Here is a 23,835-nt window from a genome sequence, read left to right as displayed (position 1 = left end):
TGAACCGAGATTGGTAGATACCAGATAGAATCAAAGACGTCTATTGGGGCAATAGACGTCTATTGGGGGGCAATACATGGCTGATAATCGTCTCTTGGGAGGGCAATACATGGTTAATAGACGTCTATTGGGGGGCAATACATGGTTGATAGTCGTCTATTGGGGGCAATACATAGCTGATAGTCATCTATTGGGGGGCAATACATGGCTGATAGTCGTCTATTGGAGGGTAATAGACGTCTATTAGGGGGCAATAGACGTCTATTGGGGGGGCAATAGACGTCTATTGGGGGGCAATAGACGTCTATTGGGGGGCAATAGACGTCTATTGGGGGCAATAGACGTCTATTGGGGGGCAATAGACGTCTATTGGGGGGCAATAGACGTCTATTGGGGGGCAATAGACGTCTATTGGGGGGCAATAGACGTCTATTGGGGGGCAATAGATGTCTATTGGGTGACCGAAATCCGGCGACAGGATTCCGGCGAAAGTTGGCCGGAATCCGGCGAGGTTGGCCGGAATCCGGCGAGGTTGGCCGGAATCCGGCGGCCGGTGACCGGATTCCGGCAGCCGGTGACCGGCTCCGGCGAAGTCTCCCATGGTTTCTCTCTCTTCTATTTTTTTTTTCTCTCTCTCTCTAAGTAACAAGGGGGTGAGGGTAAAATGGTATTAAAAAAAAATTAAAAACAAAAAAAAAGGTATTAGGGAAGACTCCCTTAGAGTGTATTGGGTAAGAGAGAATTAAAAAAACTTAATGGGGTAAGTGGGAAAAAAATCCCTAAAAATGGGGTAAGTGGACAAAATCCCTAATATATATGCATGAGATGTTATGGATATTTCACTTTAATTATACATGGGTAGTTTAAGAATGTAATTAAAAAATAGAGAAACATGATTGGTTGAGCGTACTACGTGGCTGACACGTTTGCCCTACCTAAGAACTATAGTTAACTTTTATTTTCTGGTGATCAGTGACATTTGGGTTGACATTATAACCTTGAAATATTTAGAACTTAATGCAGATTAATGAAAACAACCCCCCAAGAAAGTCGTCATTATCTTGGACCTATATATCCATGTGTGACCGGAACAAGTATACCACTAAATTCTAAAATCATGAAGAAGAAAAAAACAACTAAATATCAAATTTATGTTCAACAACTTGGACCTATATATCCATGTGTTACCGGAACAAGTATATCCCTAAATTCTAAAATCATGAAGAAGAAAAAACAACTAAATATCAAATTTATGTTCAACAATTATTTATTTTTCAAATTTTCATATAAGAATGTACATGATGCTTGTTAAGTTAAATTCATGTAAAGAGGTAGACGTCTGGTGACATAAACAAAACTAGAAGCCTCTAGCTTCGTCATCGATCCCACGTCCATAGGAAAAAATATTTTGAACGATGATTAATTGAAGGGGACCAAGAAGAATAGGACCAGAAATGAGGTAAGGTTGTTGGTCAAAGAACCCAGCTGTGTAAACCCTAATCCCAACAAAGAGATGATGATCCTAACCATACGATGAACAAAAAATGTTGACCAGTGGTCGCTGAAACTAATCGAGGATTAATTAATTAGTTAAAAAAACTAATAAATTAGAGATGGGTGTTCGTTGGTTTGTTGCTGTTGGTGAAAGCAATGGATGTACTTTGTTCACTTAAACAAATTCATCACGTGTTGCTCGTGAATCCAAGTCAAATATGTGTCCGATTGTCGAATCCATTGACTTAATTACAAAAGTCAATCCTCTTGATCCAACTCAACAAAGTCATAATTGTGTTGATTTGGTAAAACCCCTTGTCCATCCTTGCAAGAAATTAGGTTTTACCGATAAAAAAAAAAAAAAATTTGTTTTTTTTGTTTTGACCTTTGATAGGGAAAAGAAAACTCTTGTTTTACATTCATTCCGGAAACAAGAGTGTCTTGTTTTCACATTACTTGACCATCTTTGCTTTTCAATTCAAAGGGAATTTATGTTTACTAATTTTTCACTTGTAAAGATTTCGTTGAAATTGTTCGTTTGAAAACAAAATGTTGTCTGAATAATCTGATTCACAATTCAAAACCTGACTTTTCGCACGAGCAACCTGAAAATACCTGAATATTCCTACAGCTTGTAACCTCACAGACGTCAAATTTATTTATTCCTTACAGGCCCAAAAAAACTATTATGAGCAGCTGTGATGCCCCGGAAATTCGTATTTATTTTCCGGAATTTAAATTGTGGGTATCGGACGGTTTCATGGCTCGTGGACGGAGCAGAAGTGTTTCGGACGAATTTTTATTCGTAAAGTGTGACTTTAGGGGGGGTTCAAGGTTGACTTTTGATACGTTGGGATTCTCCAAAAACTTCCTTCACGAAAGTTGTAGAGCGCGTCGATACAAGTTCGTGGACATGTGGAATGAGGAAATCGGAGTTCGTATGAGAAAGTTATGAGTGTTTGAAAAATTTGGAAAGTTACTATATATAGGGGTTTCCCTTTCGGGAAAGTTACTATTCTCATTTGGTAAGTTTCCATTTTCAGAAACTCTCATTTCTCTCCGTTCTCTCTCCTGATTTTCGACTGACCCGACCCAGACCCGGTGGATCCGACCCGGATTTTCCGACGAGCTCCGGCGACGGTGGACCACCAGACGAGCCCAGATCTGTTCGCCTCCTCCGTGCGCTCCTCCATGTGGTGTTGGTTTGCACCGCGGTTCACCGGAAGGTAGTGATCGGAGCCGCTACAGTAGACGAATCGGGACCCGACCGGAAATCCACTTTTCCGGTGACGTCTCGGCCGATCCTTCTTGGTTTTGGAATCTCCTCCTCCTTCTGATCATCCTCATGCCCGCCTTGAAGGACGATTTTGCGTGTGGAGTGGAAGATCTAGGTTTGAAAATCTGCGGTGCACAACGAATCTGGGGTTTGATCAGATGGCTGCGATTGGCCGATCTTGCAAGCTTGATCTAGGACGATCTAGGCCGAACCAGACTTAGCTCCAGGTATCAAAGTTGCTCTACTCTTCATGATGAACATTTCTGGTTGGCTTGATTTTTGTGGTTTTGAGTTTTGGTCGGTGGTGGTTGTGGTGGTTGCACCGCCGACTGTGGCGGCGTTATGGTGGCCTTCCGGCCATGTGATGGTTATTTTCTGGTATTGTATATCATCCACTCGTCGATACGAGCGTTTTGATATATAATACGCAATTTTTGGAGATCGTATGAATATATTGTGATTTTTACGGTTTCTGACCGTTTGATGCTTCGATCCGTGAGGATCCGAGCGTCCGATCGAATTGTGGTTTGGACATATCGATCGTAGAAGTGTTCCAGAGATATTGGGTGGTCTCGGATGTGGTTTCGCCTCGATTGGCGTCACTTTGGGGATTTAGTTCAAAACAGGGGTTTCGGACTTAAATTGTTTGTGAATCGTTACTGATTTAAGGTCATTGGTGATTAGGTGCTTCTAAAGGTGAATTGGACGAGTTGTTGGTGATAGTTTTGGTTCGGTTCTGTATAGAAGACGCAGCGGGAGTCTCAAGGTGAGTAATCTCACAAGGTTCATCAATGAACAGAATTACCGTTATCGTTTTGGCGTTAATTATTTAACTGCAAACTATAGTTGGTATTAGTAGGCATTCCTGAGCGAATGACTACGTATATATATATATTTACATGAAATATATATATATATATATATATATATTCTTGTGGTTGATGTGTGATGAATAATATGCATAATGGGTTCATATTATTGTTGAATGAGACTTTTCATAGAATCAATATTGTGGAAAAGATGTTTTCTATTGTTTGAAAAGTATTGAGTTTGAGGTTACATTTTGGAGTCAAGAGTGACTCATTTTAAATGTATTGGTCCTTGTACCAAGGGTCACAGATGGTGAGCAGAGATAGGGAAAGCCGGAACTAGATGGTCGTAACGTTTTTAGGTCAGGTGTGACTTACTTAACGTTGACTTGAGACCAGATGGGGTCTGAAAAGCATGGGTAGCAGATGGTGACCAACGGTTGGTTCTAAGACTAGACGGGGTATGAAAACCAAGAGTCATAGACGGTGATAGGTTGCAGATGGTGACCAATGATTTATCTGTGTTATGAGTCTAGTTACCATGTTGTCTTTGAGTTATGAAATTAACTGTGACTATAGATGATATTAATGGCATTTCTGAGTGAATGATTACGTGTGTGCATATATATATATATACATATGTATTCATGTATTGGTGGCATTTCTGAGTGATTGACTATGTGTGTACATATATATATTATGGGATATATATATACATACATATGTATTCATGTATTGGTGGCTTCGTGGTGAATCTGTGTTGTTGTGTTGTGTGTCTAGGTTGGATTGATTTGTTGTTGGTACATCATGGGGGGTAGCGGGGAGCTATCTGATGCTCATGAGTGCGTGTTTTTAAAAGGGAGTTTCGGGGATTCTTTCTTTTAAATGTCCTGGGAGGACTTGTTTATCATATTTAATTGTCAGAGTTTCAATTATTATGATTTTGTCACGGGGTGACTTGTGTTGATTTGAGAACGTGTTTTGAAAGGGAGTTTCGGGGATTCTTTCTTTTAAATGTCCTGGGAGGACTTGTTTATCATATTCAATTGTCAGAGTTTCAATTTATATGATTTGGTCACGGTGTGACCTTTATTGTTTCTTTTGGGAAAAGAATGTACTGTTTTGGGAAAATATGGTATGTTTTCCTTATTCTCGAGTTGAAAGGTTTTCCTCGTGTTTGGCGTGAGTTGTGCGGGCTTTCATCTCGTGAATTGGTGTGAGTTGTTTTGAGTTACTCATACGGGCTTGCAAAAGCTTACCGGGTTTGTTGTGTGACAACCCGGTACACCATTCCAACGGTGTAGGGGTTATTCTGCAGGTCAGGTTGATCGTGGCTGATGCTGAGGTAGCGTGCTTGCAGCTTAACGGTAATAAGTCAATTTTGTGACCTTACCGTTATAGAGAATTCCGTTTGTAGTGAGCTTTGAGGAGTATTTACGTTTTATTTTGTTGTTGACAATTTAATTCGTAAACTCATGTGTTGTGTGACTCTGTGGGGCGAGTCAATATAGAATTTGTGGGTTCAGGGCATCAATATGTACTTGGGTTAAAAGGAAATAAGTTTCTAAGTATTTTGTATTGATGGCTGAACATTTCACGCATATATAATTATGGGGTTATATATCGATTTATTGTGTATAAAATCAGGGGCGTGACAGCAGCTTTGCTAGTGTAGATATCATAATTTTGGTAATTTTTTTTTTCAATATAAAATTGGACAAATTCTAATGTAAAAATTGATATTTTTATAATAATTTAGATATGATTGATTTTTAGTGGTTTATGATATTTCTCGATGTCACAAATGTTTTTCGTAAATGATGTCTTTTATTTTCTCACAAAGGGATCTCGAAATTGAATCCTAATCATCTCCTTGGCTAATTTCACCCTTTGATTATCCTTGCCTAAACGATGAGATTAGAAGTCTCGATAATCAAGGCTGAAATTAGCCAAGAAGAGGATTGGGATCACTCGAAATTTCAAGTTTGGCGGCCTTGTACATTTGGAGAGCAAGTTATGGTCACATGGAAATTTACATTTAAAATAGAAAGCTAATCATCGATTGACCAAGAAGAACTAATAGTAGACTGTAGACGGATTGGAGAAAATTTAACCATCTGCAGCTAACGTGATCCGACGGTTATATAATTGGAAAAGTAAAATCAATAGAAGCCACAAACAATAAAGTCATCATGCTAGCTACACCATTTCAACACAATGATCATATTATTCAAACCCGATTAAGTTAAGCCAACTATATACAACTCCCCAAATTAATTCATTAATTAATAACTAGGACTTTTAGTTAATTACCACTTGCATTAATTAATCTTATCGAGACTGTCTTTATTACATTCGGCACACAAATGACCTTTCAAATTTCGAATGATGAATGATCTCAATTAGCTATGCTGTCTACGGTCTACCTCAAAAGAGAAATTTTTAGGTATGTCAGAGGTACAAGCCACGTGGTACGCCCGGCCCGGCTAATCATGTTTATTTATTTTTTAATTATATTTTGAAATTACTCATGTTTAATTAAAATAAAATATTCAAAACACCTCCATGTATAAACACTGATTGGTTGGGCGTACCGCGCGGTACGCTTGCTCTATCTAAGAATCGTTCACCCCATAATTGTTCCTTCAACACAGAAGATGGTTCGTTCGTTCTTTTTATAATTTCGTTCTTTTTATAATTAATTAAAGCATATATGTAGATCGGACAATCATGAGTCGTGATTTATTGATTGTTTAAATTATTTAAAATAGAAAAGTACATAATAACATCAGACAATAGTTGGAAAAATAGAAAAATCAATTTATGTAAGTTTCATACAAATCAGGATACAATGCTTAGGCGCAAAGAGAATGGAGTAGGCATAATCCTTGATCTATCATGTGCAATTATGAATTAAAACATTTTTTTGTTAAAATTATCGAGGTGCCACTACAGCAAAACCAAAATCCAGAAAAACCACTTCATCTCCCACCCACAAATCCAATGACATTGGTGCACCAAGTGCACCTTGGATTGAGTCGATGACAGTGACAGAGTGGTCATGGTGGTGCAAAGTTATGCAGTAAACCCCAAGCAAGCTCATCCGGTCAGAGGCCCCAGCCCAACACCACCAAACCCCCACACGCCATTGTCTAATCCCAGGCTCCAGATTTCAATAGAGAACGAGAACAACCTCCTACTCCTCAAGTTTAGGGTGGATTATGCCGTTGTCAGAGTCAGAGATTAGGTGGTTGTAGAGGATGGTCTTGTCGTGGTCGACGTGGGCGAGGATGCAGATGTTTCAGAGTAGTAGCAGCTAACCTTCAATATTATCTCGATCTTTAAGTAGTAGAAAAAGTTTGCCATTTCTTCTCCATCCTCAAAGCAGTAGCAAAGCTCTCCTTCTCGAAGTAGTATTAGCTAACCTTTAAAATTGTCTCGATCTTCAATCAATAGAAAAAATTTGTTAGTTCTTCTCCATCCCCAAAAGCAGTAGTAGAGTTAACATTAATATCATTTCCATGTCGAAGCAGTAGCAGGTGACCTTCAATATTGTCTTGATCTTCAAGCAATAGCAGAACTGGACGAGGGTCTGATGTGGTCTCTCTCTCTCTCTCTCTCTCTCTCTGGTCTGATGCAGTTTCTCTCTCTTCATTTGAAGAGAAAAAAGTTTGAATTAAAGAAAATAATTAAGATGTATATATATTTAGTTATTCATGTCTAAATATTACAATTGTAAATATGTAAATATGTTGCTGACACATGGTAACAACATTACAACTTGTTTTTATGTGCAAAAGTTTGTCCTTATGAGCATGATTTGAAATTTTATGGATATAATAGCAAAATGATAATTTATCAAGGATTTTTCTACAATGTGCTATATATGAAATAACCAATACGGTGGAAGTCAAGAATACTGAAATTAATAGTCACTTCTAACACAATAAGCGGAGACATATAATTAAAGTTACGGGATACAATTATTTGGTAACATCAGTCTTCTAAGTGAAGCATATACTCTCAACAAATACAAAGGAATTATGTACAAGTCCAAAAACTGCCAAGCAAACGAGCATCTGCAAAGCATTTGTTCCAAATAATTATTCCAAGCAAAATTGAGGAGTTGTCTATTTCCCTATATGTTTTCTTTAGTCGGATATACGTACATTCCTATAAATTAGAACCAGCCAACCTGCAGGGGTGTAGTCACGAAGAAGTTTAAGGTGACTCTATACTCTATATAACTTAATTCTTATAACTTTTGTTTCAAAAATTTATGTTAATAGTTAGATTCATAACCCTTGTAATGCCCCATGCCCCCATCCTGATTTGCAATCTGAAGCCGATTAAGTTAGAAGTTGATTCTAACTAGACTGTGTTTCCACCGCAAGCAGTTAATTTCTAGCTAGAGAAATTCCCCGGCGCGCGTGCTTACACACAGATATACGCGCGGGCGCATATATATATATATATATATATAATATTTATTGAAGTATTCTAACCAATTATAGAAAGTAACAACATGATGATCAAATTGAAGATTACAATTAATCGTTTTCGACCAATGTCAGTAGATGTAATAAAAATAATCCTTACCACTGGCACCAGTAACCACCAAGTTTTTGGCATCTTTTCTCCCTGCTAGAAAATTGCTGACATTCCACGTGCTCAACAGCTCTACCACTCAGTGGCTTAATTGATTGGAAAATAGAATGTTAGATGCCATGTAGGTACAACGTGGGACTGCAGCTGCCACATAGGCCTTACTGTAAGGGTATGCATCACCCTCAATCTCTAGTACTGCATGAGTTAATTCTTTGTTTGCTACGAGGTCGACGATGAGGTTAAGTTGGCATGAATTTATATAACGCAGACAAATCTAACATGGAATCATGGATGCAGATATTATACATATGATCCTCATAAAGGATATATACAGAAAATTGAGTTCATAGGATTCATAGCTGTCCCTTCGGTAAAAAGAAATGGATCGGATGTATATATGTTGGGAAATCAAGCATCATTTGATATCATGGGAAGGAGTTTTTAAACCTAAAGTCCACTGTTAGATCTGTAGACATGCACGATCTTTGTAATGCAATTAACTATATATTAACATGTTTATTAATGGTTTTGAAGTACGTAGAAACAGATTAATATTGTTTCTGCAGGCCCGCATCTGCAGTATTATCTGTAACCAAATCTAAAGCAATCTATATGTTTGTTTCCCTTTTATTTTTCAGTAATGCTAGGAAGAGAGTGTTAGGAAATTCGGGTTACCCAAGACCGAAACCGAATCAAGACGCACTACAACAAAAATGCTAATTTGTGAGGAACAAATTTGTCGCTGAAAACTGAGATTTCCTCGCCGTATTGTTTTCGCGAGGAAAATATTTTGGTCGCCAGTTCCTCACGGTAGGGTGGTCAAGAAAAGTTTCAGCGAGAAAAATAATGCTTCCTCGCCAATCCCTTTTCACGATGAAAATATTTTTTTCTCGCCGTTATTCTTTAGCTATAATTTTTTTCCTCGCCTAAACTCATACTTTTTTCTCACTGAAAATTTTTGAAGGCTAGAAAATAATAGTTAAATATATTTCCCTATAAAATAAATTTCATCGCTAAAGTATTATTTCCTCCCTAATGATATGTAAATAATTTAGAAATTATAAATAATAAAAAACTAAAAAAAAAACATTTTCGTCGTTGTAGGTATCTTTTGGCAAGGAAGTCTTTTCTCACTATAAGCAATCTTTAACGAGGAAATTTATTTTCTTTCTTATATGACGAGAAAATTTACATTTGTCGATATAGGTTATATGGTTTATAGCGAGGAAATTTACTTTTGTCGTTGTAGGTTGTATTTGCTATAGCGAGGAAATTTACTTTTGTCGTTGTAGGTTGTATAGTCTATAGCGAGGAAATTTACTTTTGTCGTTATAGGTTGTATAGTGTATAATAAGGAAATTTACTTTTTGTCGTAGTAAGTTGTATAACCTATAACGATGAAATTTACTTTCATCGTCGTACATATTATAATCTATAACGAGGAAATTTATTTTTGTCTTCATAAGTTGTGTATTGTATAGTGATGAAATTTACTTTCGTCGTTGTACATTCTATAGCCTATAGCAAGGAAATTCTTTTTCGTTACAATTGATTGCTTGTTACGAGGAAAATGTTGACAATACAGATGGTTTTGTCACCGATTGTTCTCTACCATGCATATTACATCAAAATATATAAAACTAATTGAAATAGTCAAACCAATAATAAATCTCATAATAATAAAACGAAAATAACAATCAAAGTGTTCTCTAACATAAGGAGTAACAAAAATAGTCTAAAACCAATAACAAAATCAAGATGATCTAAAAATCATTTCTCCATGTTTAAGTTCTCTAATAAAGATACTAACTTGATGGATGTTGCCTGGAAAAGTTAGCCATAAACTCCTCAAACTTTTTGGCTTGCTCCTCCAATCTTTGGATCACCTCATTTTGTGCATCAATCTTTTGTTGTTGAGTCCCTACAAGGTGTTGGGTCTCCTGAAACTGTTCTTGCAACTCTTTGTTCTTTTCAGACAATGCATTTATCGACAAATGAGAGACCCTTAATGGTGGAGGTCTAGGGCCAAAACCACAACCCTTGATGTAGCTTGATTTGACTCCGAGGACTTTTGCATAAATTTCATCATCTGTTATTGTCCGAGTTCCATCAGGTTGAGTTGTCTCAGTTCGCATCTTAATCATTTCATCCTACAAATAAAAAATATATACAATTAGATAATTTCACCTATAGTCATGGTCAACATATATACATTATAGAGTTTTTGTCCATATGTATGCATCGTTAACAAGCTACTTAACCACTTTGCTTTTGCTCCCAAGTCCCAACCTTTTTTAGTGCTTTTGTACTCTGTTTCAAAGCGATCAATTGCACCTTGCATCTCTCCAGTCTGTGCTGCCTATTACGTTCAAACACATTCTTTTAACATCTACAAATACATATTGAAGCTATAAATTTATTAATAAAATTTATAAGTATCTTACAATTTGCTCTTGGTGAGACATAAATGACTTTGACCCAGCTTTGTGGTGAAGTGTCAACTTTAACCTATTTATAGCATTCTTCTCTGAACGAATCTGAAAATTATTATGAAATATCAAACAGTTAGTTGGAATCTGAATGAAAAAGAAAACTAATATAACAAAAAAGTAAACTGTGTTGAAAAATAGTAAAAAAAAAAAAACAATATTGTACCTGAAACTTTTCACTAGAAAAACGAGCACAGAGAAACTCCCATTCTTCCTGAGTCTTGACATCATCGTGTTTGTTTTCAATTACTTCCTCAATTGTTGAAAATTTCTCAAAATATTTTTTCAACTTATAACAAATATTACAAAATATAGTCTGACATGTTGTAATTACATATCTCTCGACCCAAGGAAGAGACATGTCAATGTCAAACTTGTTCTACATATAAATAATTTCATGTCAAACAAAATATTAATTAAAGCAATCAATGTAAACTTACATTTTAGAAAAACAAACCATCACTCACCGTTATTCTTTTAATCAACTTATCAACTTCAGTTTTCGAAATTTTCTTCCATTTTTCCACATTTAGTGGGGCATGGTTTCGAACTGTGAAACCAATTTCATTGGCCAACATTTCAGCATATGGGTCTGTAGGTCTGCCATTTTGTTCAGTCAGAGCGACAGGTATTTTAGCATTCAATTGAGAAAACACCTTATCTGCATTCACTCCTCTTGTCTTTCCTCGGACCTTTTTTGTTGGACCTTTAACATAATTCTTAATTAATGAAGTACACACATATATTTAGTTTTCAAAATATAACAATATATATAATATTGTATATACCTGTAGGAGGCTCTTGATTACTGGCTGACATCACATTATCATTTCGCTCATCAGTCGTAACATTTATCAATAGCTGATTATTTGCAGTTTGATGCTGAAGACGTGAACTAATTCTGATTCCTGTCATTATACATATAATTTAGGTATAACCTTCTAATTTGCAATTCATGAAAACAAAATTACATTCCGCTCTCTTTTCTCTACACTTCTTAGTACATAAATAATTAAAGTGATAAAAATTGAATTCAAGAAGATTGCAAAACTAACTTACCCGTAGTAGTTCGTTCTATAGTGGTACCAATAGCAAAATTAAGTGCATCTTCTACAGAATTTTCGCATGGCTGATCAGTAGTTTGCACACGAGAGCGTTTACTCATTACACTACCTGTTATTACACACACATGTTAAATTAATCAATATGAATCAAATCAATAAGTTAAATCTAACTTTCTGTAAATATTGTTGTAGCAAAACAAAAATTGAAAAATTACCTGAAGTAGAACGGGATCCATTTGGGCATGGCAGATCAGTAGTTGCTACACGAAAGCGTATCTACTTCATGCAAACCATCCGATGGTAACAACAATTCTACAGTATCTTCCACAAATGGTAACAACAATTCTACTTCATGCAAACCATCCAATGTGCATAGATCATTGTGCACAACCTAAAATTTTATGCAAGACAGAAACACATATATAAGAGTTGAGGTTAGTACGTAAAGTCAACCTAGAAATCGATGACTGATTATTCTGGCAAGTAAAAGGGAAAAAACACGATAATTAATTTATGCCTAAGGTAAGAATTAGAGCCCAGTTTCTCACACTTTTGATTTTGGTTCTAGATTTCAACTGTTAGTTAGAGATAAAGGCTTCCCTGGCACCCTCTTGATGTAGTAACTCTGCACCTTTGGAAATAGCCCTATAACCGAACCAAACAAATTTGGCAACCCAGACCCAAATAACTTCTCAATCCCAATTCGATCGAAACCTTTTTTTTTTTTTTTTTTTTCATTTTCTTTTTTCAATTTTAATAAAAGAGGATCAAAGGGTTTCACTCCTGCCCTCATGGTGACTCGAACCCATGACTTCGATCGAAAACTTTGTTCTGTTATGTTCTTGAAAATAAGATTTTTGTTAATCAAACTATACAATAATGATGTATAAGGAGGAAGAAAGATGAATATAGTCTTACCTGCAGAGATGAGAGCTTCAAAGATGGGAGATGTAGAGAGGGAGGCTCAAAGACGTATTATGAAGGACGAGGTCGCCGTGAGAGAAAGAATTGAGTTTTGTTTCTTTTAGGTTTTATCTCTAATTATTTTCCTTTTTAGATTAGCGCTTCTTCTTCTTTTTTTTTCCCTCCCCCCTGCGGTAAATGAAACCAAAACGTCCCGCTTCTTTATTTTTAATTTTTTAATTTTCTTCTTCTTTCTAATCCTTCAATATGTCATTTATAAAAATAAAAATGTGTTTGTAAAAATAAAAATGGGTTTAGGGTATCTTTATGATTGTGAATATCTTAACGGTTTTTAATTGTGAAGAAGTCTATGATATTTTAATCATAATTTTAAAAGCATAAACATGAATAATTTTAAAGTAGTGGTCTTATACAATTTTTCGCCAACCTAGGCCTCGTCAACGGGCCGGGCCGGGCCTTACTATATTTTTAAATAATTGCGGGTGGGGCCGGGCCGGGCTTTATTGTAAATCGAAGGATCCAATCCCGTACAGATAAAGCGGGCCTTGCAGACTTTTTCTGGCCGGACCTTGCGGGCTTTTTCGGGACGGGCCTTGTGGGCTTTATTTATAATAAATATTTAAATAAACTAATTTTTTTTAAAAAATCTATATTTATATATCATACATTCCAAGGAGCAACCTCTATCAATTCAAAGAAAATGGGAAAACAGACCGTTGGATGTGGTTATTATATAATGGGTATTCGTTAGAAAGCGTGATGAGAAAAAGAGATAGTAATCTCGCCTTATGGTGCAAGGCTTCTCACAAAATACCTTAGAATCAACTACGATGAGGTATATTCTCTCATAATGAATGTCATTGCACTCCACTACCTTGTCAGTTTGGTAGTTTCCAAATAACTAAACATGCAGCTTACAAATGTGGTCACTATGTATATCTATGGGGATCTAGATACGGAATATACATGAAGGTTCATGGTGAACTTCATTTACCCAAGTCAAGTGACTCTAGACCACGGAGCGTGTTTGCAATGAGGTTGAAACACTCAGTAAAGTGACTACTTGGTTGGGAAGGGATATGTGAATGCTCTCGCGTTTCTATGACAAGTTCTGAATTTTATCGCAGTTCATGTTGGTGACATGATCTTCATTGGAAGCCCTTAAAGAGTTAAAGGATACCGATGAACACTTGAAATCCGAGTTTGAGATGAAATGGTCTTGGGAGAACATGATTATGTCTCGGTTTGGAAATTAAGCATCATGTTGATGGATGCTTAGGCATTTTGACAAGGTCAAGCCTTCAAGCACGCCATGATTGTCTGTAGTCTTGATCCTACAAAGGGTCCTCTTCGTTTGAAGGATGATGCCAAAGATGTGCTAGAGGCAGAAGCGCCCTACTTGAGTGCAATAGGCGCATCATTGTACTTAGCTCAATGCACAAGACCGGACATCTCAATGCACACGACGCTATTGGATTGGTGTAAAAGATATATTTCGATACTAGAGATGTACGATTGATATGGGCTTGTTCTATCCCTATAGAGAGATGATGGATTCGGACTCATCACACACCAGGAATGCCGCCAACACTGGCTTGCGTCCTTTATCTCCATCCCAAAATGACATTAGTGTTTTGGAAGGTTTTGCTGATACTGGGTATCTCTTTGACCCAGACAAAGGTCATTCCCAAATTAGTTATGTGTTCACTATAGGTAGGACCGCGATATCTTGGAAGTCTACAAAACAGACCTTAGTCGCTATATGTTCGAACCATGCAGAGATTGTCGCTCTTCACGAAGCGGTTCATGAATGTATATGGATTGGATCCATAATTATGCATACGCATGTTCGAAGTAATTGTGGTTTGAAATCTACCACAAGATGAGACTATGAGCATTTTTTAGGATAATACTGATTGCTTTGGACAAATGAAGCAAGGCTACATCAAAGGCGACAACACAAAGCATAATCAGCAACGACAGACTTTCCTCAAGATCATAGTGAACTAGGTTCAATCTGAGGACAGTGTGGCAGACTTGTTCACTAAGTCATTGACTAAATTCACTTTTGAGAAACATGTTGGTAGCATCGTTCGAGGAAGTTATCCGAACTCATATGACCTTAGTCATCAGGGGGGAGATGTAGACCTGTATGGTCTTGAAACGTGAAGGGTGTGTTGTACTCTTTTTCTCCTTCGACCGAGGTTATTTTTGTCCCACTGTATTTTTGTTACTCGATAAGGTTTTTGACGAGGTAAAGAGAGGAGCATCATGTTTGCGCGACACAAAGGGGAATGTTTATGGATACTTAGATTGTGTATATCTGGCCCAAACTATAGTTACTTGTCTGAGTTGTAATATGGTTAGTCTTACAGATATTCTCGAAGATATTCTCGGAGATATCCTAATCATTATACTATTCAGTTTCATTGTAAGACTCTGATTCTATGCTTGTAATCCTCTATATAAAGAGGCCCCTATTATCAATGAAAGCATAACTCATTCTTCTAATTCTCTTTGATGTTCTCTCTGCATCCCAATTTCACTTTTCCTAAAACAATTTTCAGATTGCTCTTCATAATTTACTGAAGGAATAATAAGTATGGATAACTAATGAGGAATCGATTAGTACTGAAGAAAGGTAAATGAGCTCTAGAGATCATCAGTTTTGGAATGAAAAGCCACATAAATAACAACAAAAAGAAACAATAAAAGAAGAAAAAAGAACAAGGCAGTGATGGCAGCAAAACAATGGCGGATGTTGGTGAATCTAACTTTTGGATTTTATTTTCTTATGATTTGTTATTCTTTTCAGAATTTTTTTAAAAGGGTATAATAGAAATATTCAGTTTTATTTTGGGAAAATGTCAATTTACCAAAATTTGAGCTACACTAATCTCATTTACCCAAATGTCTTATAAGATTGCCCACTTACCCAATAAATTACATACTTTTTGCCATAATACCCTATTAAGTTATTTTTATTAATTTTTGGGATAATTTTGCTCTCTCTCCTTTTGTCACTTAAAGAGAGAGACTTCATTGGGCTTCGATCGGTGGAATACTTTCGGCCCTAATACCAATTAAGTTATTTTAATTAATTTTTGTTTATTTTTGGGATAATTTTGCCCTCTCTCCCTTTGTCACTTAAAGAGAGAGACTTCATCGGGCTTCGATTGGTGGAATCCGGTCACCGGCGGCTGAAATCTAGCGACCGATGTCCGGTTTTATTGCCCCCCAAATAAACTTTTTATTACCCCCCAATAATACCCAATAAACTTTATTGTCCCTTAATAAACTTTTTATTGGCCCTAATAAAAAATTTATTGTCCCTAATAAAAAATTTATTGGGGGGTAATAAAAATCTCCAATGACCTCTTTGTGAACTTCCGGTAACCTCCGGATAGGTGACGGAAGTCCGGCGTCCTGTTTTATTGCCCCCCCTCCCAATAATACCCAATAAACATTTTATTGCCCCCAATAAACTTTATAAAAATGTATTGAGGGGTATAATAAAAGTCTCCGGCGACCTTTTTGGAAACCTTCGGCAACCGGTGATCGGATTTCGGCGGTCGGTGACAGAATTTCCACGAAGTCTCCATTGACTTTTTAATTATTTAAAGGGCAAAATTATCTTTTTACATTTAAATTGGGTAAGTGGACATACAAATCTTTTAGTGGAGTAAGTGAGTATTTGTTGGGCCCAAATTAGGTAAATGGTCAAGAGTTGTAGGGTGAACTAAGTAGATGATATGATGGCAATAGCCGCACCCTATATTTTTCATCAATAAAATTTAATCATCAATTTTTTACAGATCAGTAGTATTACCATAGGTGCGTAATCTCTTAGGTTCTAACTCAACAGAAAGTGGAATTGATTAACCAAATAATCTATCTTATTTTTTTTTTTAGAATCACATTTTAGATTAACTTTAAGAAAATTTTCACAAAGCCATGAGGTGTCAAACATGTCAGAGGTACCCAATAAAAGTACGTGTGATTTTAATCAAGATACATTTGCAAACCTTAGTTCTAGTTATAATGCAATTCTATTCATCTATCATACATATCTTAATCTCAATATACATGACATGAAATCTTATTAAGTTAGTTAGATTATCGAGGTCACTATGATACATCTCATGGTGAAGTGGTTATAGCTTGATCAACAAGTACCTCTATTCAAAATTTTCGAGATATATTGTCAAGTGTTTTTTAAGGATATCTCATTTCATCGAACAATTACCAAAATGTAATAAACTCTATATAGTATAATATAGCACGACACCTGTGTTTCAGTTATCATTTAATTACAACTTAATATAATTATCTGATACAAAATACATATGTAAACAATGAACCCAAAAAAAAACATGTCGAAAAACATTGAACCCAAAAAAGACTTCAAATGAATTTTGAACTTAGTTCATTTAAAAAAAAATCTAAAACGAAAAAAGAATTGTCCATGGGCTCACCCATTCATTTTGAACCCAAATACATAATTCGCATCGGCTCTTCTTGATCCTACGCGTCCAAAAACCAACATTTCCCAACATTTCCAAAATCCAAACCCAAAGCGAAAACTCTCGCAAGCAAGACTTTGAATTTTCACTAAATTCGAAGCCGATAATGACACCCATTTGATCATCGTCTTCGTCCCATATAGGCAGATCGGTCTTTCACTCGGGGCTCCCCTGTTTTGGTTTTTGTATGATCATTCGGAGAAAGCCATGTCGAATTTGCAGAGTAGTTTCAATCAGAAGATCGACTACGTGTTCAAGGTGGTGTTGATCGGAGACTCAGCGGTGGGTAAGTCTCAGCTCTTGGCTCGCTTTGCTCGGAATGAGTTCAGTTTGGAGTCCAAAGCAACCATTGGGGTTGAGTTCCAGACCAAGACGCTTCTGATCGACCACAAAACCATCAAGGCCCAGATTTGGGATACTGCTGGCCAAGAAAGGTACACGCTTTCATCTCAGCCATTTGGCGATCATCTTATATATATATATATATATATATATATATATATTCTATTCTCTTGTTTTCGGATTTTAGGATGTTGGTTTGTTGATGTGCATGAAATCGCTGAACCCTTTGATCCAAACAGACCCCCGATTTATATGAACTCAAGTAAACCTTCCGGGGATGAGACATTGGATTTTAAATACCAATCTAGATGAACAAGTTGTGGAAACTGCCATAATATTGCTATCTCTTTGAATACAATCTCCTCAAACACTCATCCATTAATCGAAATTCCCTATGGTGTTGTGGAAACCACCGAATGGAATCAAAAGCGAAACTACATGTCCGTTAAGTAGAAACTCAATGCTTCAACTGCCAGATGAAGCAAGTTGCCTATTGTCTATGATTTCGTCCAAATCCAAGAAAGTTTGGTGATGTTTTATGCTTGAATTTGCTGCAATGTATCTGTTAAAGATCTTCTTTGTTGGAACTCTCAAGTTTATAGCTTTGGCATAATTGTTTCTATTTGTTTTTAGGGGCTTTCCGTGACTAATGTTGGAGTCAGCTGGTTGTGTTTCATCACTGCTTTCTTTCCAAATGTTCTGATTTTGTTCAGTGCATTGCAATATCATTCTATTCTTCTTTTTTTCCTTGGAAAAAATGACTCATTCCAGCTTTCTAATGTCTCCTCATAATGAACTCAGAAGAATTGATTCAAATCAGGGTGGATTTAAGATCTTGCTAGCTGTAGTACATGAAATTGCAACATGCCACCCATTAAGACATCCCATCTGTGTTACAAAATCATTTTTTGTTTGTTTTTAAGTCATGATCGAAATTTATGTACTGTATTGCTAATTTGCTATAGAGGGGAGCCAATCCATGATAATGCATTTTATTTACCACAATAGAATTTGATATTCATTTTGTGGTTACTAAATCATGATAAGGGATGCTGTTCAATGAGGTGAGCCAATTAAGCAGAGGTCACTGACTTGGGATTTACTAATACTTAAACTTTAAGATAAGTTGAAGCGTAAGAGTATATTTTCTACCATTAAGCACTAACAGTTCATATTATTTCTTACTGTTTGTTGTACAACTTATCCTGATATTTGTATCCATTATGTAAAACTTGAAGTTTCTGTTAATCTTCTTCTTTGTCATGAAGTTGATCTTCATCTGCATGTATTGCTGTTCTGTTTATACTTCTGGTTATGATCTCAGATACAGGGCTGTGACAAGTGCATACTATAGGGGTTCAGTGGGGGCAATGCTGGTCTATGACATTACGAAGCCTCAGTCATTTGATCATGTAACAAGGTGGTTAGAGGAACTGAGGGGACATGCTGACAGCAATATTGTCGTCATGCTTGTTGGTAACAAATCTGACCTGGGGACGCTGCGAGCTGTACCATCTGAGGATGCAAAAGATTTTGCCCAGAGGGAGAACCTCTTCTTTATGGAGGCATCAGCTCTTGAAGCTACTAATGTTGAATCTGCATTTGTCACAGTCCTAACAGAAATTTATCGAGTAGTTGGCAAGAAGTCCCTCATTGCCAATGATGAAACAGAGTCTGGAGGGAATTCCTCACTTCTCAAGGGTACTACACTTATTGTCCCTACACAAGATCCTCTGCCTGAAGCAAAATCTGGCTGTTGCTTCTCTTCATAGGCTTTTTGGCCTTTAACCTACTGTAACGTGGGTTTCTGCTGATTACGGATCAAGTAATGTTCTTAACCCTCTTCTGTTGAATTCCTTTACATACGTTCCAACTTTCATGTTTGTCATTGTTTGACATGGTTTCATTTTCTCATTTTTCAGGGGACATTTGTAATACAGCTCAGGCTATACAAGTAAATCAGCTTTCCCCTCTTGTAAAAAGCTCTTGGTAGTTGATCAGCATAGAAATCTGGGGCTCAAACATACTTTGATGTGATAAAATTGACATGTACTTGACTGTAGTTTTTTTTACCTTCATACCTTGTCTACCTGTAGTTAATTTCTCAGACATTTTCACGATTATAGCAGCAATTTGTAGCTGGAATAGTAGAGATTTCTTTCAACTACAGTTAAGTACACACTGATCTAAAAACATGAAACCAGACCAAACGAAAAGGGCCTTGTGAGAAAATCAGCTTGAGTTTCGTGGTGGAAGAAGTTTTTATCGTGTTTGGTTATGTTTTTGGATGAACTTCTTTTGATGTAATTGATTACAACATTCTATGTTGGTGTGTTATCAGCTAGTTGTGATTCTTATTTAAGAGGTCTTAAGCTTTGCAAGGAGGATTTGTAATGAGGATTTGGCCAATAGATGATGGCATGTTTGCCTTTTATGTGTGCTTGTGAATTTGCTCTTGCTTTGTTTTCGGTTGGCTTTTCTAATTAAGGCCTTCTGCTTGTTAGCTTAGTTAGTACTTGTAGCCACTTGATGCAATTCTCTTCCTCATCTGTATTACTCGCATACAAGGCAGAGAAGAAAGATATTCAAAGCAATCTTGTACTATTTCAAACTGATTCTCATTCTTTCATGATAATACAATTAACCACAAAACCTACAGAATGGCTCGGAGAGGCCACTTCTAAGAAAGTAAGAAGTCATGGTATAGGAATTACATAGAAGAGGCAAATGGGTTGAAGTGAACGATAGGACGCAAGTGAAGTGGGGAAGCCATTGGCAAACTTATGCCTGCTCCAATCTGCACATTAACCTTAGCATCATCATCTCCTATTTCCCCAACCTTCCAATCAAAGCATTGAACCATGGCTGCAACTGCAGTGTTCACCAGTAAAAGCGCCACTGAAGAGCCGGGGCAACGTCTCCTCCCGCCACCAAATGCCACAAAATTGAAGTTCTGTTCCTTTTGATCATAATCCACACTATCATGTCCTTCACTAGACGAAGCCAAGAACCTCTCTGGACGAAATTCATTGGGATTGTCCCATATCTCTGGATCTCTCATAATTGCATACACATTGATTGCCACCATGGTTCCTTGATTTATATCAAAGCCTTCGATTTTACAATTTTGGCGGCTTTTCCTTATCACCACAGGAGAAGGAGGGTATAATCTCAATGCTTCCTTCACAACTGCTTGCAAATAAGGGAGACTAGGAATGTCTGTTTCCTCGACCAATCTGCAGGCATTACCCAGAACCGAATTGATCTCTTCTCTCACCTTCTTGAATACATCTGGGTGGTTTATGAGCTCGGCTATCGCCCATTGCATTGTCTCTGTTGAAGAAATAGTGCCCCCGATGAAAAGATCCTGGCACAATGAACAATGTTTAGCACAGTTAAACTTTGCACAACTTTGTGAGGGTGAAATTACCAACTTTGATCTTGAAACAAAATTAAAAAGTAAACTGGTACTACTTACAAGCAAGAAGGCTTTGATTTGAGTTCTGGTAATTTTGAGCTCAGCCTTATCATCCTTATACACCTTCAACAGTAAGTCGGCCAAATCCAGATCCTCCTCCACTCTCTCATTTCCGTCCTCTCTCTTTTCATGATCCTTTAACATCTCCTCCAAAAGCTCATCGTACTTCAACGACACATCCACAAGCTGAGTCCCATAAAGCCAGAAGCCCAACCTCTTCAAAGGCCCCAACACATCCCCATACGACACCTTCGTGGCCAACTGCAGCGTCTTGATCATCATCTCCCTAATCCTGGCAGCCTCGTCGCCTTTCTCCGAAACGCTGGTGCTCATCACCATCTTGCACGTTGAATTGTTGGTCATCTTCATCAGCTCAGCCCCAACATCCACAACTTCGTTTTTGTTACCACTTTCGATCATCGAACGACAGAACTTGACGATCTCTGCTTGTCTACTGGCGCGTGACCGTTCCAGCTGCCGCGGGGCAAACAGTTCGGTCATGCAGAGTTTCTTCATGAACTTCCAGTAGTCGCCGTACTCGGCACCGAAAAATCCAGAGTTTCCGTAGGGCAGTTCATCGGCGAAAGCGAATGCAGGGCGGTCTGCGAAGGCGAGATCTTGTGTTTTGAACACGTCGGCGGCGAAGGAGGCTGAGGAAACGAGGAGCATCCGAGAACCGCCGAGGCGGAGGTCCAGGAGAGGCCCATGTTTGGTGGAGAGGTTGAGGAAGGATATGGCTTGATGGTCCGAGCTTAAGAGATGGAGGTGACCGATCACAGGTAGCCCGGGTGGGCTCGGCGGTGGTTTTTTTGAGTTGGTCGGAGGTTTTCTGAACAGGGGTTTCAGCAACAAGATGGAGACAAATGATACGAGGGAGTAGAGAAATAGGTAGTATTGTGCATCTGTTAATATAATAGCCATAGCTAGCTATATTAGTTAAGATCGAGCTCGATGAAACAACAAGAGCAAGATTTAACGTGGTTCAATCGAAACTGAAGAGGCCCACTGTATCAGTTTCCGTTGCTATAATTCATGATCGAACAGATATTCTATCTGAAAGTACAAGTCTACACCCGATCAAATGCTAAGAAAAATAAAAATATCTGGGGCATATGAAAGGATATTTCTACAGTATGCTAATTCTTGGACTGTTCTATGTCAAACTTTGTGGGCTAGCTGGCTGGGGTCCCATCACTGATCCGACAAAGCTGATCAGATTTAGCATATTTCATTTTCAATTTACTGCGTCATTCATGGTAAAATATATATTATTTAGAACCCATCTGAGCTTGAATTGCTTGAATAAATAATAAAGCCTCGTTTGGTTCCATTCCACTCTAGCGTTAGGTGATCGACGCTGGAACAGCAATCAAGAAATATATATATATATATATATATATATATATATATTAAATATTTGCATTGCAGTATTTAAGTTCGGGCAAGATATGATTTGTTCGTAGAATTTGTTAATATATAGACATATAGTAGTGTGTGATGCAGTAAACGTTGCCGGCTTGACCGGGGATTCGAATAGCCTTTCTCAATCACAATCTTACGGGTGCTGGCGTATTATAGTTTATAAATCTTACAGGGAAATTCTTAATTTTGGACGGAGGGAATAGGCAGGGATATGATTAAGAAATAAATTATCAGTTCAAGACTCTGACCCTATTACTTGCGACTGTCGAATGGCAGTGTTAGGATCGGAGTCAAACCCTAACAGAGAAGAAGATTGAAATGGAAATGGAAATGCAAATTAGTGAATTACTACAAAACACAAATTCATCAAAGTCTGCTCAAGAGCTGCAAAGCCAATCCTTAGAGCATCTCCAACCATTTAGCTATAAGTCATTTTGACTTTGGCTTTTTGGTAGAGGGATCTCCAACCATGCTCTTGCTTTAGCTATTTTGACTCTTGAGCTATAACTGGAGTCATTTTGACTCAAGTTTGTAGAACGAAAGCCAAATTTCTGTAGCTGAAAAAATGGTGGCCCCGTTGCATGTGTTGCAATTGTAGTTAATTAATTTTAAAAAATGATTAATTTATTAAATGATTTTGACTTTTGACTAAAGATGGTTGGAGATGCAAAAATTGAATGAATAGTGATGACATTAGGGGAGTCATATTTTGCATATGACTTTGGCTTTTGACTAAATGGTTGGAGATGCTCTTATATACTGACTAACTCAGTAACTCACACATCGAGCAACATGATTTGTAGACGCATTAAATAAAACCCTAAGATGTAAATGTAATAACCCTAATATCGAGATCAACACATGCTAGGCATTTAGGCAAGTGCACGACTAGAGCAAAACCCTAACAGACTGTCAAAACGGTGCGTTCCCCCTTTCTCAACCAGGATAAGTCATAAGCTGATTCATAACAGGCAGCCCAAAAGCAATATGAATCCAAGCTTTTGCATTGGTCATGTCTCTTATTTCAGTCAACCCTGGCCTAGAGTTTTTTTTTTTGAGGTAGGGCCAAACCGGCTGCCCTTAATGTCTCTTATTTCAGTCAACCCTAGAGTATAACTGGCTAAATATTTATCACCTACTGTGTTAACCCTAGCTTAAGTCACTGTCCAACTGATAGTAGCTATTATTCTTTTCCAAGAGTCATTCAAAAGTTAACTTGGAATTTTTCCTTAATTATATGTTAGTATAGATCAGAACAGTTCTGAATCTAAACTACTCACAAAATTTATTTTTTAAATAGAGTGCGATAGCTAGTATGAGAACAATGATTGCTGTGATATCAACATTGATCATACTTATGCAAACCAATTTAACCAAAATGGCCAGACCGATAAATCGTCACCACT

The 23,835-nt window shown here is 37.3% G+C and overlaps 2 protein-coding genes across 2 annotated transcripts; one reads left to right on the top strand and one right to left on the bottom strand.

Moving 5' to 3' along the window:
- The first annotated feature begins 17,175 nt into the window (after window positions 1–17,175).
- LOC112192348 (ras-related protein RGP1) lies at window positions 17,176–19,965 on the top strand. The gene is made up of 3 exons (XM_024332032.2): window positions 17,176–17,621; window positions 18,854–19,354; window positions 19,452–19,965. Exons 1-2 carry the CDS (start codon window positions 17,395–17,397, stop codon window positions 19,299–19,301), a joined length of 675 nt encoding a protein of 224 aa, XP_024187800.1. The 5' UTR covers window positions 17,176–17,394; the 3' UTR covers window positions 19,302–19,354; window positions 19,452–19,965.
- Window positions 19,966–20,111: 146 nt separating this feature from the next.
- LOC112192340 (cytochrome P450 705A12) lies at window positions 20,112–22,101 on the bottom strand. Its single transcript, XM_024332023.2, has 2 exons — window positions 21,008–22,101; window positions 20,112–20,896 (listed from the first exon to the last, which is right to left on the bottom strand). Exons 1-2 carry the CDS (start codon window positions 21,926–21,928, stop codon window positions 20,240–20,242), a joined length of 1,578 nt encoding a protein of 525 aa, XP_024187791.1. The 5' UTR covers window positions 21,929–22,101; the 3' UTR covers window positions 20,112–20,239.
- Between the last annotated feature and the right edge of the window lie 1,734 nt (window positions 22,102–23,835).

This window comes from Rosa chinensis, chromosome 1, assembly GCF_002994745.2.
Source record: "Rosa chinensis cultivar Old Blush chromosome 1, RchiOBHm-V2, whole genome shotgun sequence".
Taxonomy (NCBI): domain Eukaryota; kingdom Viridiplantae; phylum Streptophyta; class Magnoliopsida; order Rosales; family Rosaceae; genus Rosa; species Rosa chinensis.
The sequence above is the reverse complement of the archived record's forward strand: the minus strand, read 5'-3'. Positions and strand labels throughout refer to the sequence as shown.